The 13,698-nt window shown below is 43.8% G+C and overlaps 1 protein-coding gene across 25 annotated transcripts in view; it reads left to right on the top strand.

Annotated features, from left to right (window-relative positions):
• The window catches only part of AFDN (afadin, adherens junction formation factor), a 214,021-nt gene that overhangs the window by 54,263 nt on the left and 146,060 nt on the right, over window positions 1-13,698 (top strand). For all 25 annotated transcript variants that reach the window (XM_050948994.1, XM_050948986.1, XM_050949007.1 and 22 more), the window contains exon 2: window positions 12,830-13,025. In XM_050948994.1, the coding sequence (XP_050804951.1) occupies window positions 12,830-13,025 (196 nt within the window). The remainder of the gene's footprint in view (window positions 1-12,829; window positions 13,026-13,698) is intronic.

Here is a 13,698-nt window from a genome sequence, read left to right as displayed (position 1 = left end):
TGTCTTGATAATAAAGCCGCATTTGTGTTTTAAGAGCTGGCTGAGTGCTACAGGTAGGCAAAAATCATTGTTTTAGATGGAAGAGAATTTAATGCAATTACCACTAATAGTACCATCCACCTTTTTTCAAGTCCAGTTAGGATTTTTAAATACTTGAGATTAGAGATGGTATACACTGAAATCTAGCCTGTCTATGAACTGATGTAACTGCTGTTAGTGAATGCTAAAAACTTTCTGATTTATGCATGATTCAAACATAAATGCTGACACACATGATGGCTAAACATCCTTCGTTTTAAAATCTTGTTAGGATCACTCCCTTTTCCTTTTGTATTGTCAGTGGTAGTCTGAAGCACAACTGAATCAGTACGTATTTGTGGTTATGGGGAGAGGGAGGGACTAATTCCGTTGTAATCTATTGAGCATTTTTTGACAGGTCAGATATAGTGCAGGCATCCCATGAGTTTTCCCAGCAATTTCTCCAATAGGAGTTCTATTGTTATGCCAGGCTTTGTATGTGTGGTGTGTCTTGAAATTAATTTGTAAGACTAACTGTGAGTTTAAAAGTTTTTGATTATTGTATTTATACTAAGTTTGCAGAATATTTGGAAAACAGTTTTGTCTGAATAACCATCATAGATTAGAAGTTTGGATTTTAATCCTGTCCTGTTTAGATCTCCGCAGAGCCGGAATTAGGGGAATGGATAGAGTTGAGATTAATGCTTTCATTGCAGTAATACTTGCATGATTACCTGTTAGATACTGGGAAGAAAAAATGCTTGCTATGACAATTGGGGCTAGGAAATACTTAATCACTTTGCTTGGCTTATTTTTGCCTCCTAACAAAAAACAACTCGGCTAGCCAGGGCTGATGCCAAAAGTGTGTTCCCTGAGGGGTGTCCCAGCAGGATTCTGGAGGCAGTGTCCTGAAGGGAAACTCATACATAGATGCTGCTCTGTTTTGTAATTAAAAAGTGAAAAAAATATTTTAAAATAGGCCAATTCATTCCCCATTATTTCCGTTGGCTCCTTGAAATTATGTGCTTCAGTCTCCTTATTCACTATCCTGTTCTAGCTGTTGAGAAATAATGTTGTTGTCACCTCAGTTGCTGGAATGGAGTTATCTGCTTTCTCGTACATGAGCATCCAGAGATACAGACGTGCACTGCTAAGTATAGTCAGTCTGACTGCTGAAGCCTTCTTGTTCCACTTTTTGGGAAGTCCAGGTTCCCTCCACAACTCACACCATTGTATCACATTTAGACTCCTTTCAACTCCTGCCTCAGAGTGCAGAAGTTTATTAGCACCATTCGCTCCTGGAATCTCCTTTTCTTCTGGCTATTTGTCTATGTTTTCCTGTTCCGAAGGAGCAAGGGGAATTGGGAGACCATTAAGGACCTTTTTCCCAACAGGGCTTTTCAAGCAGGGAAATATATTGAACATACTCAAATTCAGTTAGCTATGAAATATCTCAAAATCATCTATTGATTTAACAGTTTATTTACACTGCATATTTAACAAACCTTTATTCCTGGATTTCATACTTGACCTATATTCTCTCGCAGTTTTGGCGGTAGCACCTTTTTAACGACTGATATCTACATTGCCATTGGCTGTCCCCAAGAGCACAGCTCACCTTTCTGCTGAAAGTAAGGCCTTGTGTACACTGCCACTTTACAGCAATGCAACTTTCTCATTTGGGCGTGAAAAAACAGCCCGTGGAGCCCTGCAAGTTTCAGTGCTGTAAAGTGGCAGTGTAGACAGTGCCCTAGCACTGTGAGCTACTCCTCTCATGGGGGGTAGGTTTTTTTTTTTTACACTGGCTGCCCTAGAGCATGGCTTGCATCAGAGATGGAAGTGCTGCTAACGTAAACACTCTCTGCTTCCTGAGGAATTGAGTGAGGGCTTGTCTACATCACAAAGTTGCAGTGCTGGTGAGGGGGTTACAGCGCTGCAACTTAGGAGGTGTACACATCTGCAGGGCATCACCAGCGCTGCAACTCCCTGTTTGCAGCGCTGGCCGTACTCCCGTTTTGTCTCAGGTGTAGAGGATCCAGCGCTGGTGATCCAGCGCTGGTAATCAAGTGTAGACACTTACCAGCGCTTTTCGTGACCTCCGTGGAATAAGCAGGTATCCAAGCATACCTGAGGATACCTCTCTGGTAATCAAGAAAACTCCTCTGCCCTGTGCTCACCTGATCCCTCCTTTAAATGCCCCGGGAAATTTCAAAAATCACCTTCCTGTTTGCTCAGCCAGGCATGGAGTGCAATTAATCAATCAATCATTCAGCGACCATGCCTCCACGCACCAAACGAGCCCCAGCATGGACCAATGCAGAGCTGCAGGATCTAATTAGTATGTGGGGAGATGAGGCTGTTCAAACACAGCTGCGCTCCAGAAGGAGAAACTATGATACCTATGGTCAGATATCGCAGTCCATGATGAGAAGGGGCCACGAACGGGACGCCTTGCAATGCAGAGTCAAAATTAAGGAGCTGAGGAGTGCATACTGCAAAGCCTGTGAGGGAAATCGACGCTCAGGAGCTGCCCCCACAACCTGCAGGTTTTACAAGGAGCTGGATGCCATACTTGGGTGTGACCCCACCGTGAATCCTAGGAGCACGATGGAGAGTTCAGAGCAGGGAGAAGTGGGGGATGATGTAGAGGATGAATACAGTGATGCTACTGGCGTGGAGGGAGACACACCGGAGTCTCAGGACACAGGCAGCCAGGAGCTCTTCTCCAGCCCTGAGGAGACTAGCCAGTCGCAGCAGCTGGAAGCGGACGTTGAGGAGGAAGCTGAGGATCGTGCTCGTGGTAAGTAGATTGCAATGTTTTGGGAGAGGAGGATTTTCGTTATGGCTGCCTGCATGCATGCCTAAACGTGGAATAGCCCATTGATGTGATCTATGACGTCTGTGTAATCTGCCTCAGTAATCTCTTGAAAAGTTGCAGCTAGAGCTTGGGCAATGTGCTTTCTCAAGTTTATAGGGAGAGCCACCGTGGTCCCTGTCCCGGTCAGGCTAACTCGTCCGATCCACTGTGCAGCGAGGGGTGGGGGGACCATGGCTGCACACAGGCAAGCTGCATAGGGGCCAGGGCGGTATCCACATTCCTGTAGAAGACCCTCCCTCTCTTCCCAGGTAACACGCAGCAGTGATATGTCTGGCAGTACGAAAGCCTGTTGATAGTTTAGGGATAATTGAGGGCAGGGAGCCAGATTCACGGCTCCCCAGCCCAAGGCGCTCTGTTCCCCCCACCCCTTCCCGGCACGTAGGCATCCACGCGGTGTGCTCTGTTGTTTCCCCAGCCCCCCTTCCAAGCAGGCACCCTGCCCCGCGGTGTGCTCTGTTGTTCCCCCAGCCCCCCTTCCAAGCAGGCACCCTGCCCCGCGGTGTGCTCTGTTGTTTCCCCAGCCCCCCTTCCAAGCAGGCACTCAGCCCCGCGGTGTGCTCTGTTGTTTCCCCAGCCCCCCTTCCAAGCAGGCACCCTGCCCCGCGGTGTGCTCTGCTGTTCCCCCAGCCACCAGTCCAAGCAGGCACCCTGCTCCGTGGTGTGATCTGTTGTTCCCCCAGCCACCAGTCCAAGCAGGAACCAAGGCATCCCACTAACATGGGAGAAATTTTAGCAAAAGTACTCACCCCATTGCTCGCCATGACTTAGCTTTCTTGACCTCTACAGTGTTATGTGAGGTATGTGAGAGGGATGCTACCTAAAGTTTCAAATGTCCTTCAAAATTTGATGATAAACAATGATGCCCCTGTGTATTACATGTTTCTATCTCTATTTTTTCTAGGGAACTCGAATAATGCAGCTGTATCACCGGCCTCATGTAGATTACAGAACTTGAGGCGCAATCCTAGGAAATCAAAAGAGGAATTGATCAAGACCGTTCTGAACCACTACAACAGGGAAAGTAGGAAGACTGAGGAATGGAGAAATACTGTACATGAATGGAGGCAGAGAGAAAGCAGGAGAAAGGAATTGTCTGCCAAAAAAATAGCCAGGCAGATGATGAGCCTCCTGTCTCGCCAAACCAAGTCTTTTGACTCTCTTGTAGCCATGCAGACAAATATATACCGTGATAACCCACAGCCTTCCCAAAGCACTCTTCCTTGTCCCCCTGTATATCCTCAAAACAGCTTTCTGCAGCAGCCAGTTCCTTATTATCACCAGCTGCCCCCAACACCTATAAGATCACCTACTAACCAAGATATCTATAATTCTTACCCAGTGCACTCCACCCCCATCATTCTGCAGCAAAGTAATGGTGACTTGCAGCAGACAGTGACAATTGAGTAAAATAGGCCATATTAAAACCTCTTAATGTACTGTGAACCACCCATACCCCCTTGCATGTTTTTTACTGTATGATAAATAAAAGTTTTTGGTTTGTATTTCTTTCAATACGTTTTATTGGTGCTCGAAATGGTAAATTATACACAGCAAAGTACAGCAAAGCACAACACATGCATCAAACATTACTGCTGGCTCTCAGCATCAAATTGCTCCCTTAAAGCATCCCTAATCCTTGAAGCCCTTTCCTGGGCCTCCCTATTAGCCCTGCTCTCTGGCTGAGCAAACTCATTCTCCAAGCGTCTAACCTCGGAGGTCCATTCCTCACTGAACCTTTCACCCTTCCCTTCACAAATATTATGGAGGGTGCAGCACGCGGATATAACAGCGGTTATGCTGCTTTCCATCAAATCTAGCTTCCCATAGAGACTGCGCCAGCAAGCTTTCAAACGGCCAAAAGCACGCTCCACAGTCATTCTGCACCGGCTCAACCTGTAGTTGAACCGTTCCTTGCTCCTGTCAAGCTTCCCTGTATATGGTTTCATGAGCCATGGCATTAATGGGTAAGCGGGGTCTCCAAGAATCACAATGGGCATTTCCACGTCCCCTACTGTTATCTTGTGATCTGGGAAAAAGGTCCCGGCCCTAAGCCTCCTGAACAGGGCACTGTTCCTAAATATGCGTGCATCGTGCACCTTTCCAGGCCATCCAGAGTAAATGTCAGTGAAATGCCCACGGTGATCCACAAGCGCTTGCAGAACCACGGAGAAGTACCCCTTGCGATTAACATACTCTGATGCCAGGTGGGGTGGAGAGATAATAGGAATGTGCGTCCCATCTACTGCCCCTCCACAGTTAGGGAACCCCATTTCTGCAAAGCCATCTAAAATGTCCTGCACATTCCCAAGAGTCACGGTTCTTCTTGTCAGTGTTCGATTAATGGCCCTGCAAACTTGCATCAGCACCATTCCAACGGTGGACTTTCCCACTCCGAACTGGTTTGCCACCGATCGGAAACAGTCTGGAGTTGCCAGCTTCCAGATTGCAATAGCCACCCGCTTCTCCACAGAAAGGGCATCTCTAAATCTCGTGTTCATGCGCCGCAGGTTGGGGGCGAGATCATCACAAAGTGCCATGAAAGTGGCTTTCCTCATACGAAAGTTCTGCAGCCACTGCTCGTCATCCCATGATTGCAGGACGATGTGATCCCACCACTCAGTGCTGGTTTCCCGAGCCCAAACGTGCCGGTCCACGGAGCAGAGCACGTCTGTTACTGCCACTAGCAATGTACTGTCTGCACATTGATGCGATTCACTATCATCGTCTGACTCCTCAATGTCAGTCTCACTCACATTTAGCAGCTGAAGGAATAGCTCCACAGCCAGGCGAGATGTGCTGGCAATAGTCATTAATAAGGTATTCAGTAGCTGAGGATCCATTTTTGAAAGATAATAGAAAAAGCGCTGTACAGTCACAATGCTGCCACACTGCTCCGCATGTGTACCAAAGCAACGCTGGCCGTTGGAACAGGAATAGGAAGCGGAAAGACAATCACACTTCCTTCCCCTTCCCACAAGCCCCAGCGCCGCTATGGGATGAGGTGCTCTGTGGGATAGCGGCCCACAATGCATCACTCCCAACAGCGCTGCAGTGTGGCCACATCTAACAGCACTTGCAGCGCTGGTTGCTGTAAGTGTGGACACTCTGCAGCGCTGGCCCTATACAGCTGTACTAATACAGCTGTAACAACCAGCGCTGCAAAATTGTAGATGTAGACATGGCCTGAGTCCACAAACCAGTGCTTTCACCAGTTCCCTATCACTGGTGAAATTTACAGCACAAAACCTCTGCAAGTGTAGACATAGCCTAAAGCACAAAGATGAGATGCTGTTTTTATGCAAACACACATAGTAACACAACGAGAGACTCCCAGAATTGGTTTCTAAACAAAATATTTTTAAAGCCTTTCATGAAGCTTCATTGTGTTTTGAAATCTTTTCTGTTGTAGCATAGCTAGCTTGTGTGACCTTTTTGCTGACACTTGTACATGCTTTGTCTATATAAAGATACTGATATTTGAAAAATTATTCTCTCCTGTGGCACATAGTATTTACTGCTGTTTTATTTTGTAGTAAAGTCATAACTGAAATTATGAAATATATTGTTTTGAATGTAAGAAGCAGATCTGACTAGCTGTGGCAGTATTAGTCAGTCACTTTATTATTCAGGAAACAGGAAGAAACATGGCAGATAAATGTTACCTACGATTTTCTGTGCTTATTCTAGGGGACATGTGATATGTTTTTATTTTTACTTGAAGCAGCAAAATCCAACATTTACGTTCACATTAGCCATGTCTCCATTGTTTTACTAAAATTATGGTGTGAATTTTGAACCTTTTTTGGAAGAGGTTAGTAAAACATTTTGTGCAAATTGCTCTTTTTTTTCTGCTTTGTAAAGGAAGGTTATTAGTACTTAATTAGATTTTGGCTTTACTGGGAAAGCAAAACTTTATCCATTGTGGGTATGAGTGATTTAAAGCAAGCCAATTTTAACTCTTTAAATGGTACAAATAGATTAATCTTCAATACAGTTAATCACAAAGTGAAATTTTTGTGGAAAATCAGTTGCATTTGTGTTGAAGGCATAACTCAATATCCAAGAGTATCTGTGGAAGAGGCCACAGATTACTTAATATACACTTAACAATATGGTACATTACTCTGTCCATTGGCAAATTTACTTTTTTAAAGTTATCTCATATACACATCTGGTACACACTTTTGATAAACCATTTCTATTAATTTCTCCATCTAAAGCATTGCTACCGGAGAAGTTTAGCTAACTTTGTTGATAGTATACAATACATCAGCTAAATGAATGAATGGCTCCAGATAGAGAAACTTTCTCTAATCCTGCTGGAAGAAAAGTTGTAACTAATGTTGTACATGTAACTCTGTCATTGGGAAAAAGTTCCTAAATCCCTTTTTGTGAAAATACAGATTTAGGCTTCTAAGTCAGTTAGGCATTGCAACACTGAGCACACCAATGTCTAAATACTCTAAAAATCTGTGCCTAACAATACCGCAAGACAATAGAAAACCATGTCTTGGAATACAGATCAGTAGTCCTTACCAAGCACCCCTACATTCATAACAAATACTTGTATATAACACAATGCAAATTCTGTCTGTATTTGAACAAGTGGCAAAAGCATATGGCTGACTGAATTCTTCGTTAGTAGAAGCAGATTAGAAAAGAGAGTGTCTGAACCAGATGAACTTTTAAAATAAAATGTTAAATAATGCCTTGAATATTTTCTCCTCATTGTGAAGCAAGTGTAAGCAGTTAAAGATTGGTTTCAGAATTTGCTGTGGGAAAGACAGGATATTTAGAGAGTTGTTTTCATTCTATTTTATTCTTTTTGTTAACTTCTTGCAAATTTAGTGCCTTGTAACTTCCTAAAAATCTGGTAGTCACAGTTTAAACAAAACCTTTCTCCTCAAGTATATTTAATTTCTTCTTTACAAATGAAGTAAACACCATTTTAAAAAATTTCTGAGAAGCTTTTAAAACGTCTGATTTGTATCACCACAAAAATCTGTGCAACTGCTAGATGCAACCAAGAATTAAATGGCAAAAATCATAAATATTCAAAACTGTTCTGGAAAGAGCGGCTGCTACATATGAACACCCTCATTCCTGAATGCTGCACTTGTTGAGGTGATGGTTCCTGGAGCCCTGATTCACTACTGCTTTTTGCCTCTGCTGATGGCAGGGCTTTCCTGATGCTTCCAGTGTAGCCTCATTTGAAATACCTGAGAGGAAGAGCAGAGCTGGAATGGCTTGCTTTATCTGCAATGGGGCAGAATGAGAGAGCAGGCTGGGGAGGCTGGTTTCACTGTTTTGCTTGCTCATGCTCTCCTACTCCCTCCATCCTAATATCAGTGACGGTATCACTGAGTGAGAGACTAGAACAGAGGTGGGCAAACTACGGCCCGCGGGCCTGTCCTGCCTGGCCCCTGAGCTCCCAGCTGGGGAGGCTAGCCCTTGGCCCATCCCCCGCAGTTTGCTGGGGTGGGTCTGCGCGCTCATGCAGGGCAGTGTGTTTGGCTCTGGCTGGGAGGCGCGGCTCCAGACATGCTGCTCTGAGCAGCATGGTAGGGGCACCGGGATTGGATATGGGGCAGGAGATCCTGGGGGGCAATCAGGGGACAGGCAGCAGGAGGCGGTTGGATGAGGCAGAGGTTTGGGGGAGCACGGGGAAACGGGATTGGATAGGGGGTGGGGTCCTGGGGGGGCCTGTTGAGGCAAGGGTGTGGATAGGGATCGGGGCAGTCAGAGGACTGGGGGCGTTGGAGAGGGCACAGTGTCCAAGGGGACAGTTAGGGGTGGAGGTCCTGGGAGGAGACGGTCAGGGGACAAGGAGCGGGGGAGGTTGGATGTGTGTGGGGTTCTGAGGGGGGCAGTCAGGGGACAGAAAGCGGGAGGGGTTTGATGGTGGTGGGAGCCAGGCTGTTTGGGGGGCACAGCCTTCCCTACCTGGCCCTCCATACAGTTTTGCACCACGATGTGGCCTTCGGGCCAAAAAGTTTGCCCACACCTGGACTAGAATTTAGTAGCCCCACAAGGCAAATCTTTCTTGTGTGTTATTGGGATGATTGCTCCCTCCATCCCTGTGGAGTATAAAGGTGCAGAATCATTGGTATCTGTTCTTTCTTCACATCTTTTCTAATGTACTTCAGTTAATGAAGAATTTAGCCAAACTCATGCACTTTCTATTCTGTTATACAAGTGGCAAATTCTTCTTCTTTCCTTCCAACCACCTCTTCACTTCTAAACACCAGTCTGCAGGTAATTTGAAAGAGTCTCTCCTCCTCCAGAGTGGTAATGGGTTGACTCTTCCTGTCTATCCCTACTGCTACAATGACACAATCTTAGGGGTGGTTCTCAGGTGCTTTAGTAGTAGAAGATGGCTTTAAGGACAAAAGCTCCCATGGCACATCCATTCCCACATCTTTCACACACCTCTCCCCCAAATAAGACCCATATTAGACAGTTACAAATTCAGCTCTCAATATGTAATCCATATAATTTTTTAAAGAGTGATTGTTTGGGAAAATTTAATGTAATGACCCTTAAACAGCTAATCATGAACTATTTAACTTTTGTGTCCCCCTTGCTTTCTATTGCATTTAGTGATTTAATACTGTCTTCTATAGTATCCAAAATTAAAAAAAAAAAATTAGCTAAATGTCAGTGTACATTCAGATTCTTGCTGATGCATGTCCTTATCTGTCTCTTGAAAACAGGGTATACGTATTGATGCCAAGAGTACTTTTTTGAATCTTGCTGTAAATTTGGGATCAGTGAATTTAAGCCCCAAATTATAATCTATTTCAATTGTTCCCATTTCCCACCAAAGACTAGTGCATTTCTATTTAGAAATGCAGCATAATGGTTAATGTAAATTTGATGGAAAAAACAATGCTCACATAAAGCAACAAATAGCCAAGTGAAATCTGTCAGGGAAATGGGGCATACACCACCACTCCCTGTACATCCCAACCCCCCAAAAAATCTTTGTAGTTTGCACCTACATCCACCTACTGGTCATTTTTCTGTAGAACTGTAATTGGTCTGAGTGCTTTAACTGTTTTACATGAAATTGACTGTCACTTTTAGATGGCAGTGCAAAATCTAAAATTTAGGTACATTAATTTGAATAGAAGGAAATGGAAACATAATGCAAGTTTAAAACTCATTAGACATCTGTGTATGTCTATTCATTTTTATTTGACAAATTGTGAAAATGAAAGTTCCCTATGCTTTTACATTGCATAGAAAATTGAAGTTTGCCACAATGTAGGAGAAGAGATTAAATTTGAACTGGAATGATAAATTTGAATAGGAGAGGACCCCTTAGTGCACAGTCTGAAAGGCTCTGCAGCAGTTAACACCATGAGAGTCCGTGCTTTTCTCAGGTAAATGGATATGAAAAAATTCCTGCGGATCTAAAAACAGAACAATCCATTGTGGCAACTATTTTCACTTTAGTTATCTTTTCCTCTTCCCTTATTCCAAACCAGAAGTCTGTTTGTTTCAAGAAGGAACTTGTCAAACCAATGTATTTGCGTGGACAGGCTGAGGGGGTGCTTCAGTTTTAATCTGCCTCCCTCCTGTATTAGGGGCTGCCATTTTTCTCCTTTTAAATCTGCCTTTTTATGCTATAATTAATATGGTGCTTTAAAAAGCTTCAAAAAAGCTTTACAGTTTTGTGTTAGATAACATTACCACAGTATTCTGTTTACTTATATAGAATACCTAACTTAGGGTGCATCACAAATACAGAAGTAACCTTTATGTGTAAGGCAATTGTAATGCTTTTGGCATTAACCACTATACCTGTGTTAATTCCTATAGTGCATTAGGTGTGCATGGTTCTTTACAGACAGATGAAGGCATGTCCCTACCTGAAGAAGCTTGGCTACATTTGCAAGTTAGAGCGCATTAAAACAGCCCCAGGTGCCCTAACTCACAACCCATCCACACTGGCAAGGCAGTTAGAGTGCCTGGACTTTGCAGCTGGAGCGCTCCTGGTACTCCACCTTCACGAGAGGTATAATGCTTGCTGCTCTTCAACTGAAACGCCCCAGCATCACTGTGAATGAGGTGTTGCATTACTGTTCTCTGATCAGCCTCCAGAAACGTCCTATAATCCCCTTAAGTCAAATACAGCAAAGAGTCCTGTGGCACCTTATAGACTAACAGACGTTTTGGAGCATGAGCTTTCTTGGGTGACTACCAACTTCATCGGATGGCCACTCTTGTCACTGTTTTGAACTCTGCTCTACGAATGCGGATGTGCCCTTTCAAAGCTCCGTTTGACAGCTGGCATGCTTATCTGCTCCAGGACAAAGCAAGTCATTAGTGTGGAATGTTGCTTGCTGTGAGTGTGAGGGAGAGAGAGAAGCAGGAGGAGAGGGAGTCTGCTGCTGTCTGAACTTACAAGACAGCATGCTGACATGCTCTCAGGCCCCTCAAAACCCCCTCTCTCTCCCCCCACTACACTTCCTGTCACACTCTACCCCACCCCACCCCATTTGAAAAGCATGTTGCAACCACTTGCATGCTGGGATAACTACCACAATGCAGTGCTCTCTGTGGCGTTGCAAGAGCTGCTAATGTAGCCACGCCGGTGCGCTTGAATCTGACAGTGTGGACATACTGCAGCACTTTCCCTACTGTGCTCTCCGAGGGCTGGCTTAACTCACAGTGCTCTATATCTGCAAGTGTAGCCATACCCTTAGGCCATGGCTACACTCACACTTTACAGCGCTGCAACTTTCGCGCTCAGGGGTGTGAAAAAACACCCTCCTGAGTGCTGCAAGATACAGCGCTATAAAGCGTCAGTGTAATCAGGGCGGCAGCGCTGGGAGCACGACTCCCAGCGCTGCACGCTACACCCGTAGAGGATGTGGTTTACATGCAGCGCTGGGAGAGCTCTCTCCCAGCGCTGCCGCTCTGACTACACTCACACTTCAAAGCGCTGCTGCGGCAGCGCTGCCAGGGCAGCTCTTTGAAATTCCAAATGTAGCCATACCCTGAGTCTGTTAATGGGGGTGGGGAAGGGAAGGAGAGCAAGGAGAAGTGTGCTATAGAAAGAACAGTGATCACAGGAAAAATTGGTACTCTGTGGTCACATATACATCTTGTTGGATCAAGTTTGTCTTTTACAGGCCTAGAGCATAGCACATTCTCTGCCACTAACATCTTAGAGTAAAAACATAATTTTCATGAGTATTTCAGTCATCTGTGATTCAGAGAAAATATCACCAAGGTTATGATTGATTTCTACCATGGTGCCAGTGGAGGCTCCTATCAGTTTATTACATAGGTTTAATGTTCCATTTAGGTTTGTCTTGGTGGTCATCTACTGTTAACTCTCTGGGAGCTAAAGGTGCAGCCAATAGTTATATTAAATTAATTAATTTTCAAGGTGTAAACTGGCTCTTGGCTCAAAACTTTAGACAACAGCCTCACAGAAATTTTTTGGCAAGGACACCTGGGAACAAACTCTGTTACAAAAATCATTAGGATTTTAATATCCATGCATAACGGACAGGATCTTGGTGTTTGTCTCATTTAAAAGAGCACACACATTTGCGTAAACTGTCTATTACTCAGCCTACTCCGGAAGGAAGAAGGGCTGAGTTAATTATTCTGCATTTAAAACTGATGATTCTTAGGTGTCTGTGTATTTAATATTGAAGGCATAGCTCATAAAACCATCCCTAACAGTATGGAGTATTTAAAAAATAAACGCCTGCATTTCTAGAATATTCCAGGCTTTTCCAACTTTCCTTTACTTTGCTTAATGAAATGTAGTGTGCTTAGACTATATCAGGAAAATTTTTGTTAAATTATACAGACATATATCAATGGTGTATTAGAATAATTTTCTCCATTCCCAAGGGGAAAAAGCCTTTCAGTCACCAATCAGAATTATGTTCACTTCTTATTTCATTACAGGATTTGGAGTTTCATGGAGTAATGAGATTTTATTTTCAAGACAAAGCAGCTGGAAACTTTGCAACAAAATGTATTCGTGTTTCTAGCACTGCCACAACGCAAGACGTAATAGAAACCCTTGCAGAGAAATTCCGACCAGATATGCGAATGTTGTCATCTCCTAAATACTCACTTTATGAAGTGCACGTCAGTGGAGGTTAGTATATGCTGTCTGGGTCTCAATCTTCCTTTCTTTTCTTAAAAGGATACAGAAAGATCATAAATGTTTTCTACTAATTACCATAACAAATTTACTTCAGTTTCTTTGGCACTTAAATATTTAACTACAAAGGGTTCTCAACTAGTGGTAGTAGTACTTCAAAATATAATGGGATATGACCTTTTCTGAAAATATTTTACTTATCCTTTAGGTGGGTGATGACAGTTTTGTGGGAATACTCATTTCTAAATAAAAGACCTTAATTCAAAAACTACTAAGTTAATGTAGATGGAGTACACAGCACAGCTATAGTTAAAGGAACACAATCTTGTGAAAGGACACTGTCATGTTAAACACATTTCTCTCAGAAAAGGTTGTTTTTACCTGCTTTTACAAGTAGCATAAAATTTTACAGCAGGGGTAGGCAACCTATGGCACGCATGCCAAATGCTGCATGCGAGCTGATTTTCAGTGACACTCACACTGCCCGGGTCCTGGCCCACCGGTCCAGGGGGCTCTTTTTAACTTTAAATGAAGCTTCTTAAATGTTTTAAAAGCCTTATTTACTTTACATACAACAATAATTTAGTTTTATATTATAGACTTATAGAAAAAGACCTTCTGAAAACTTTAAAATGTATTACTGGCATGCGAAACCTTAAATCAGAGT

This window comes from Gopherus flavomarginatus, chromosome 4 (assembly GCF_025201925.1).
Source record: "Gopherus flavomarginatus isolate rGopFla2 chromosome 4, rGopFla2.mat.asm, whole genome shotgun sequence".
NCBI lineage: Eukaryota > Metazoa > Chordata > Testudines > Testudinidae > Gopherus > Gopherus flavomarginatus.
The sequence above is the reverse complement of the archived record's forward strand: the minus strand, read 5'-3'. Positions and strand labels throughout refer to the sequence as shown.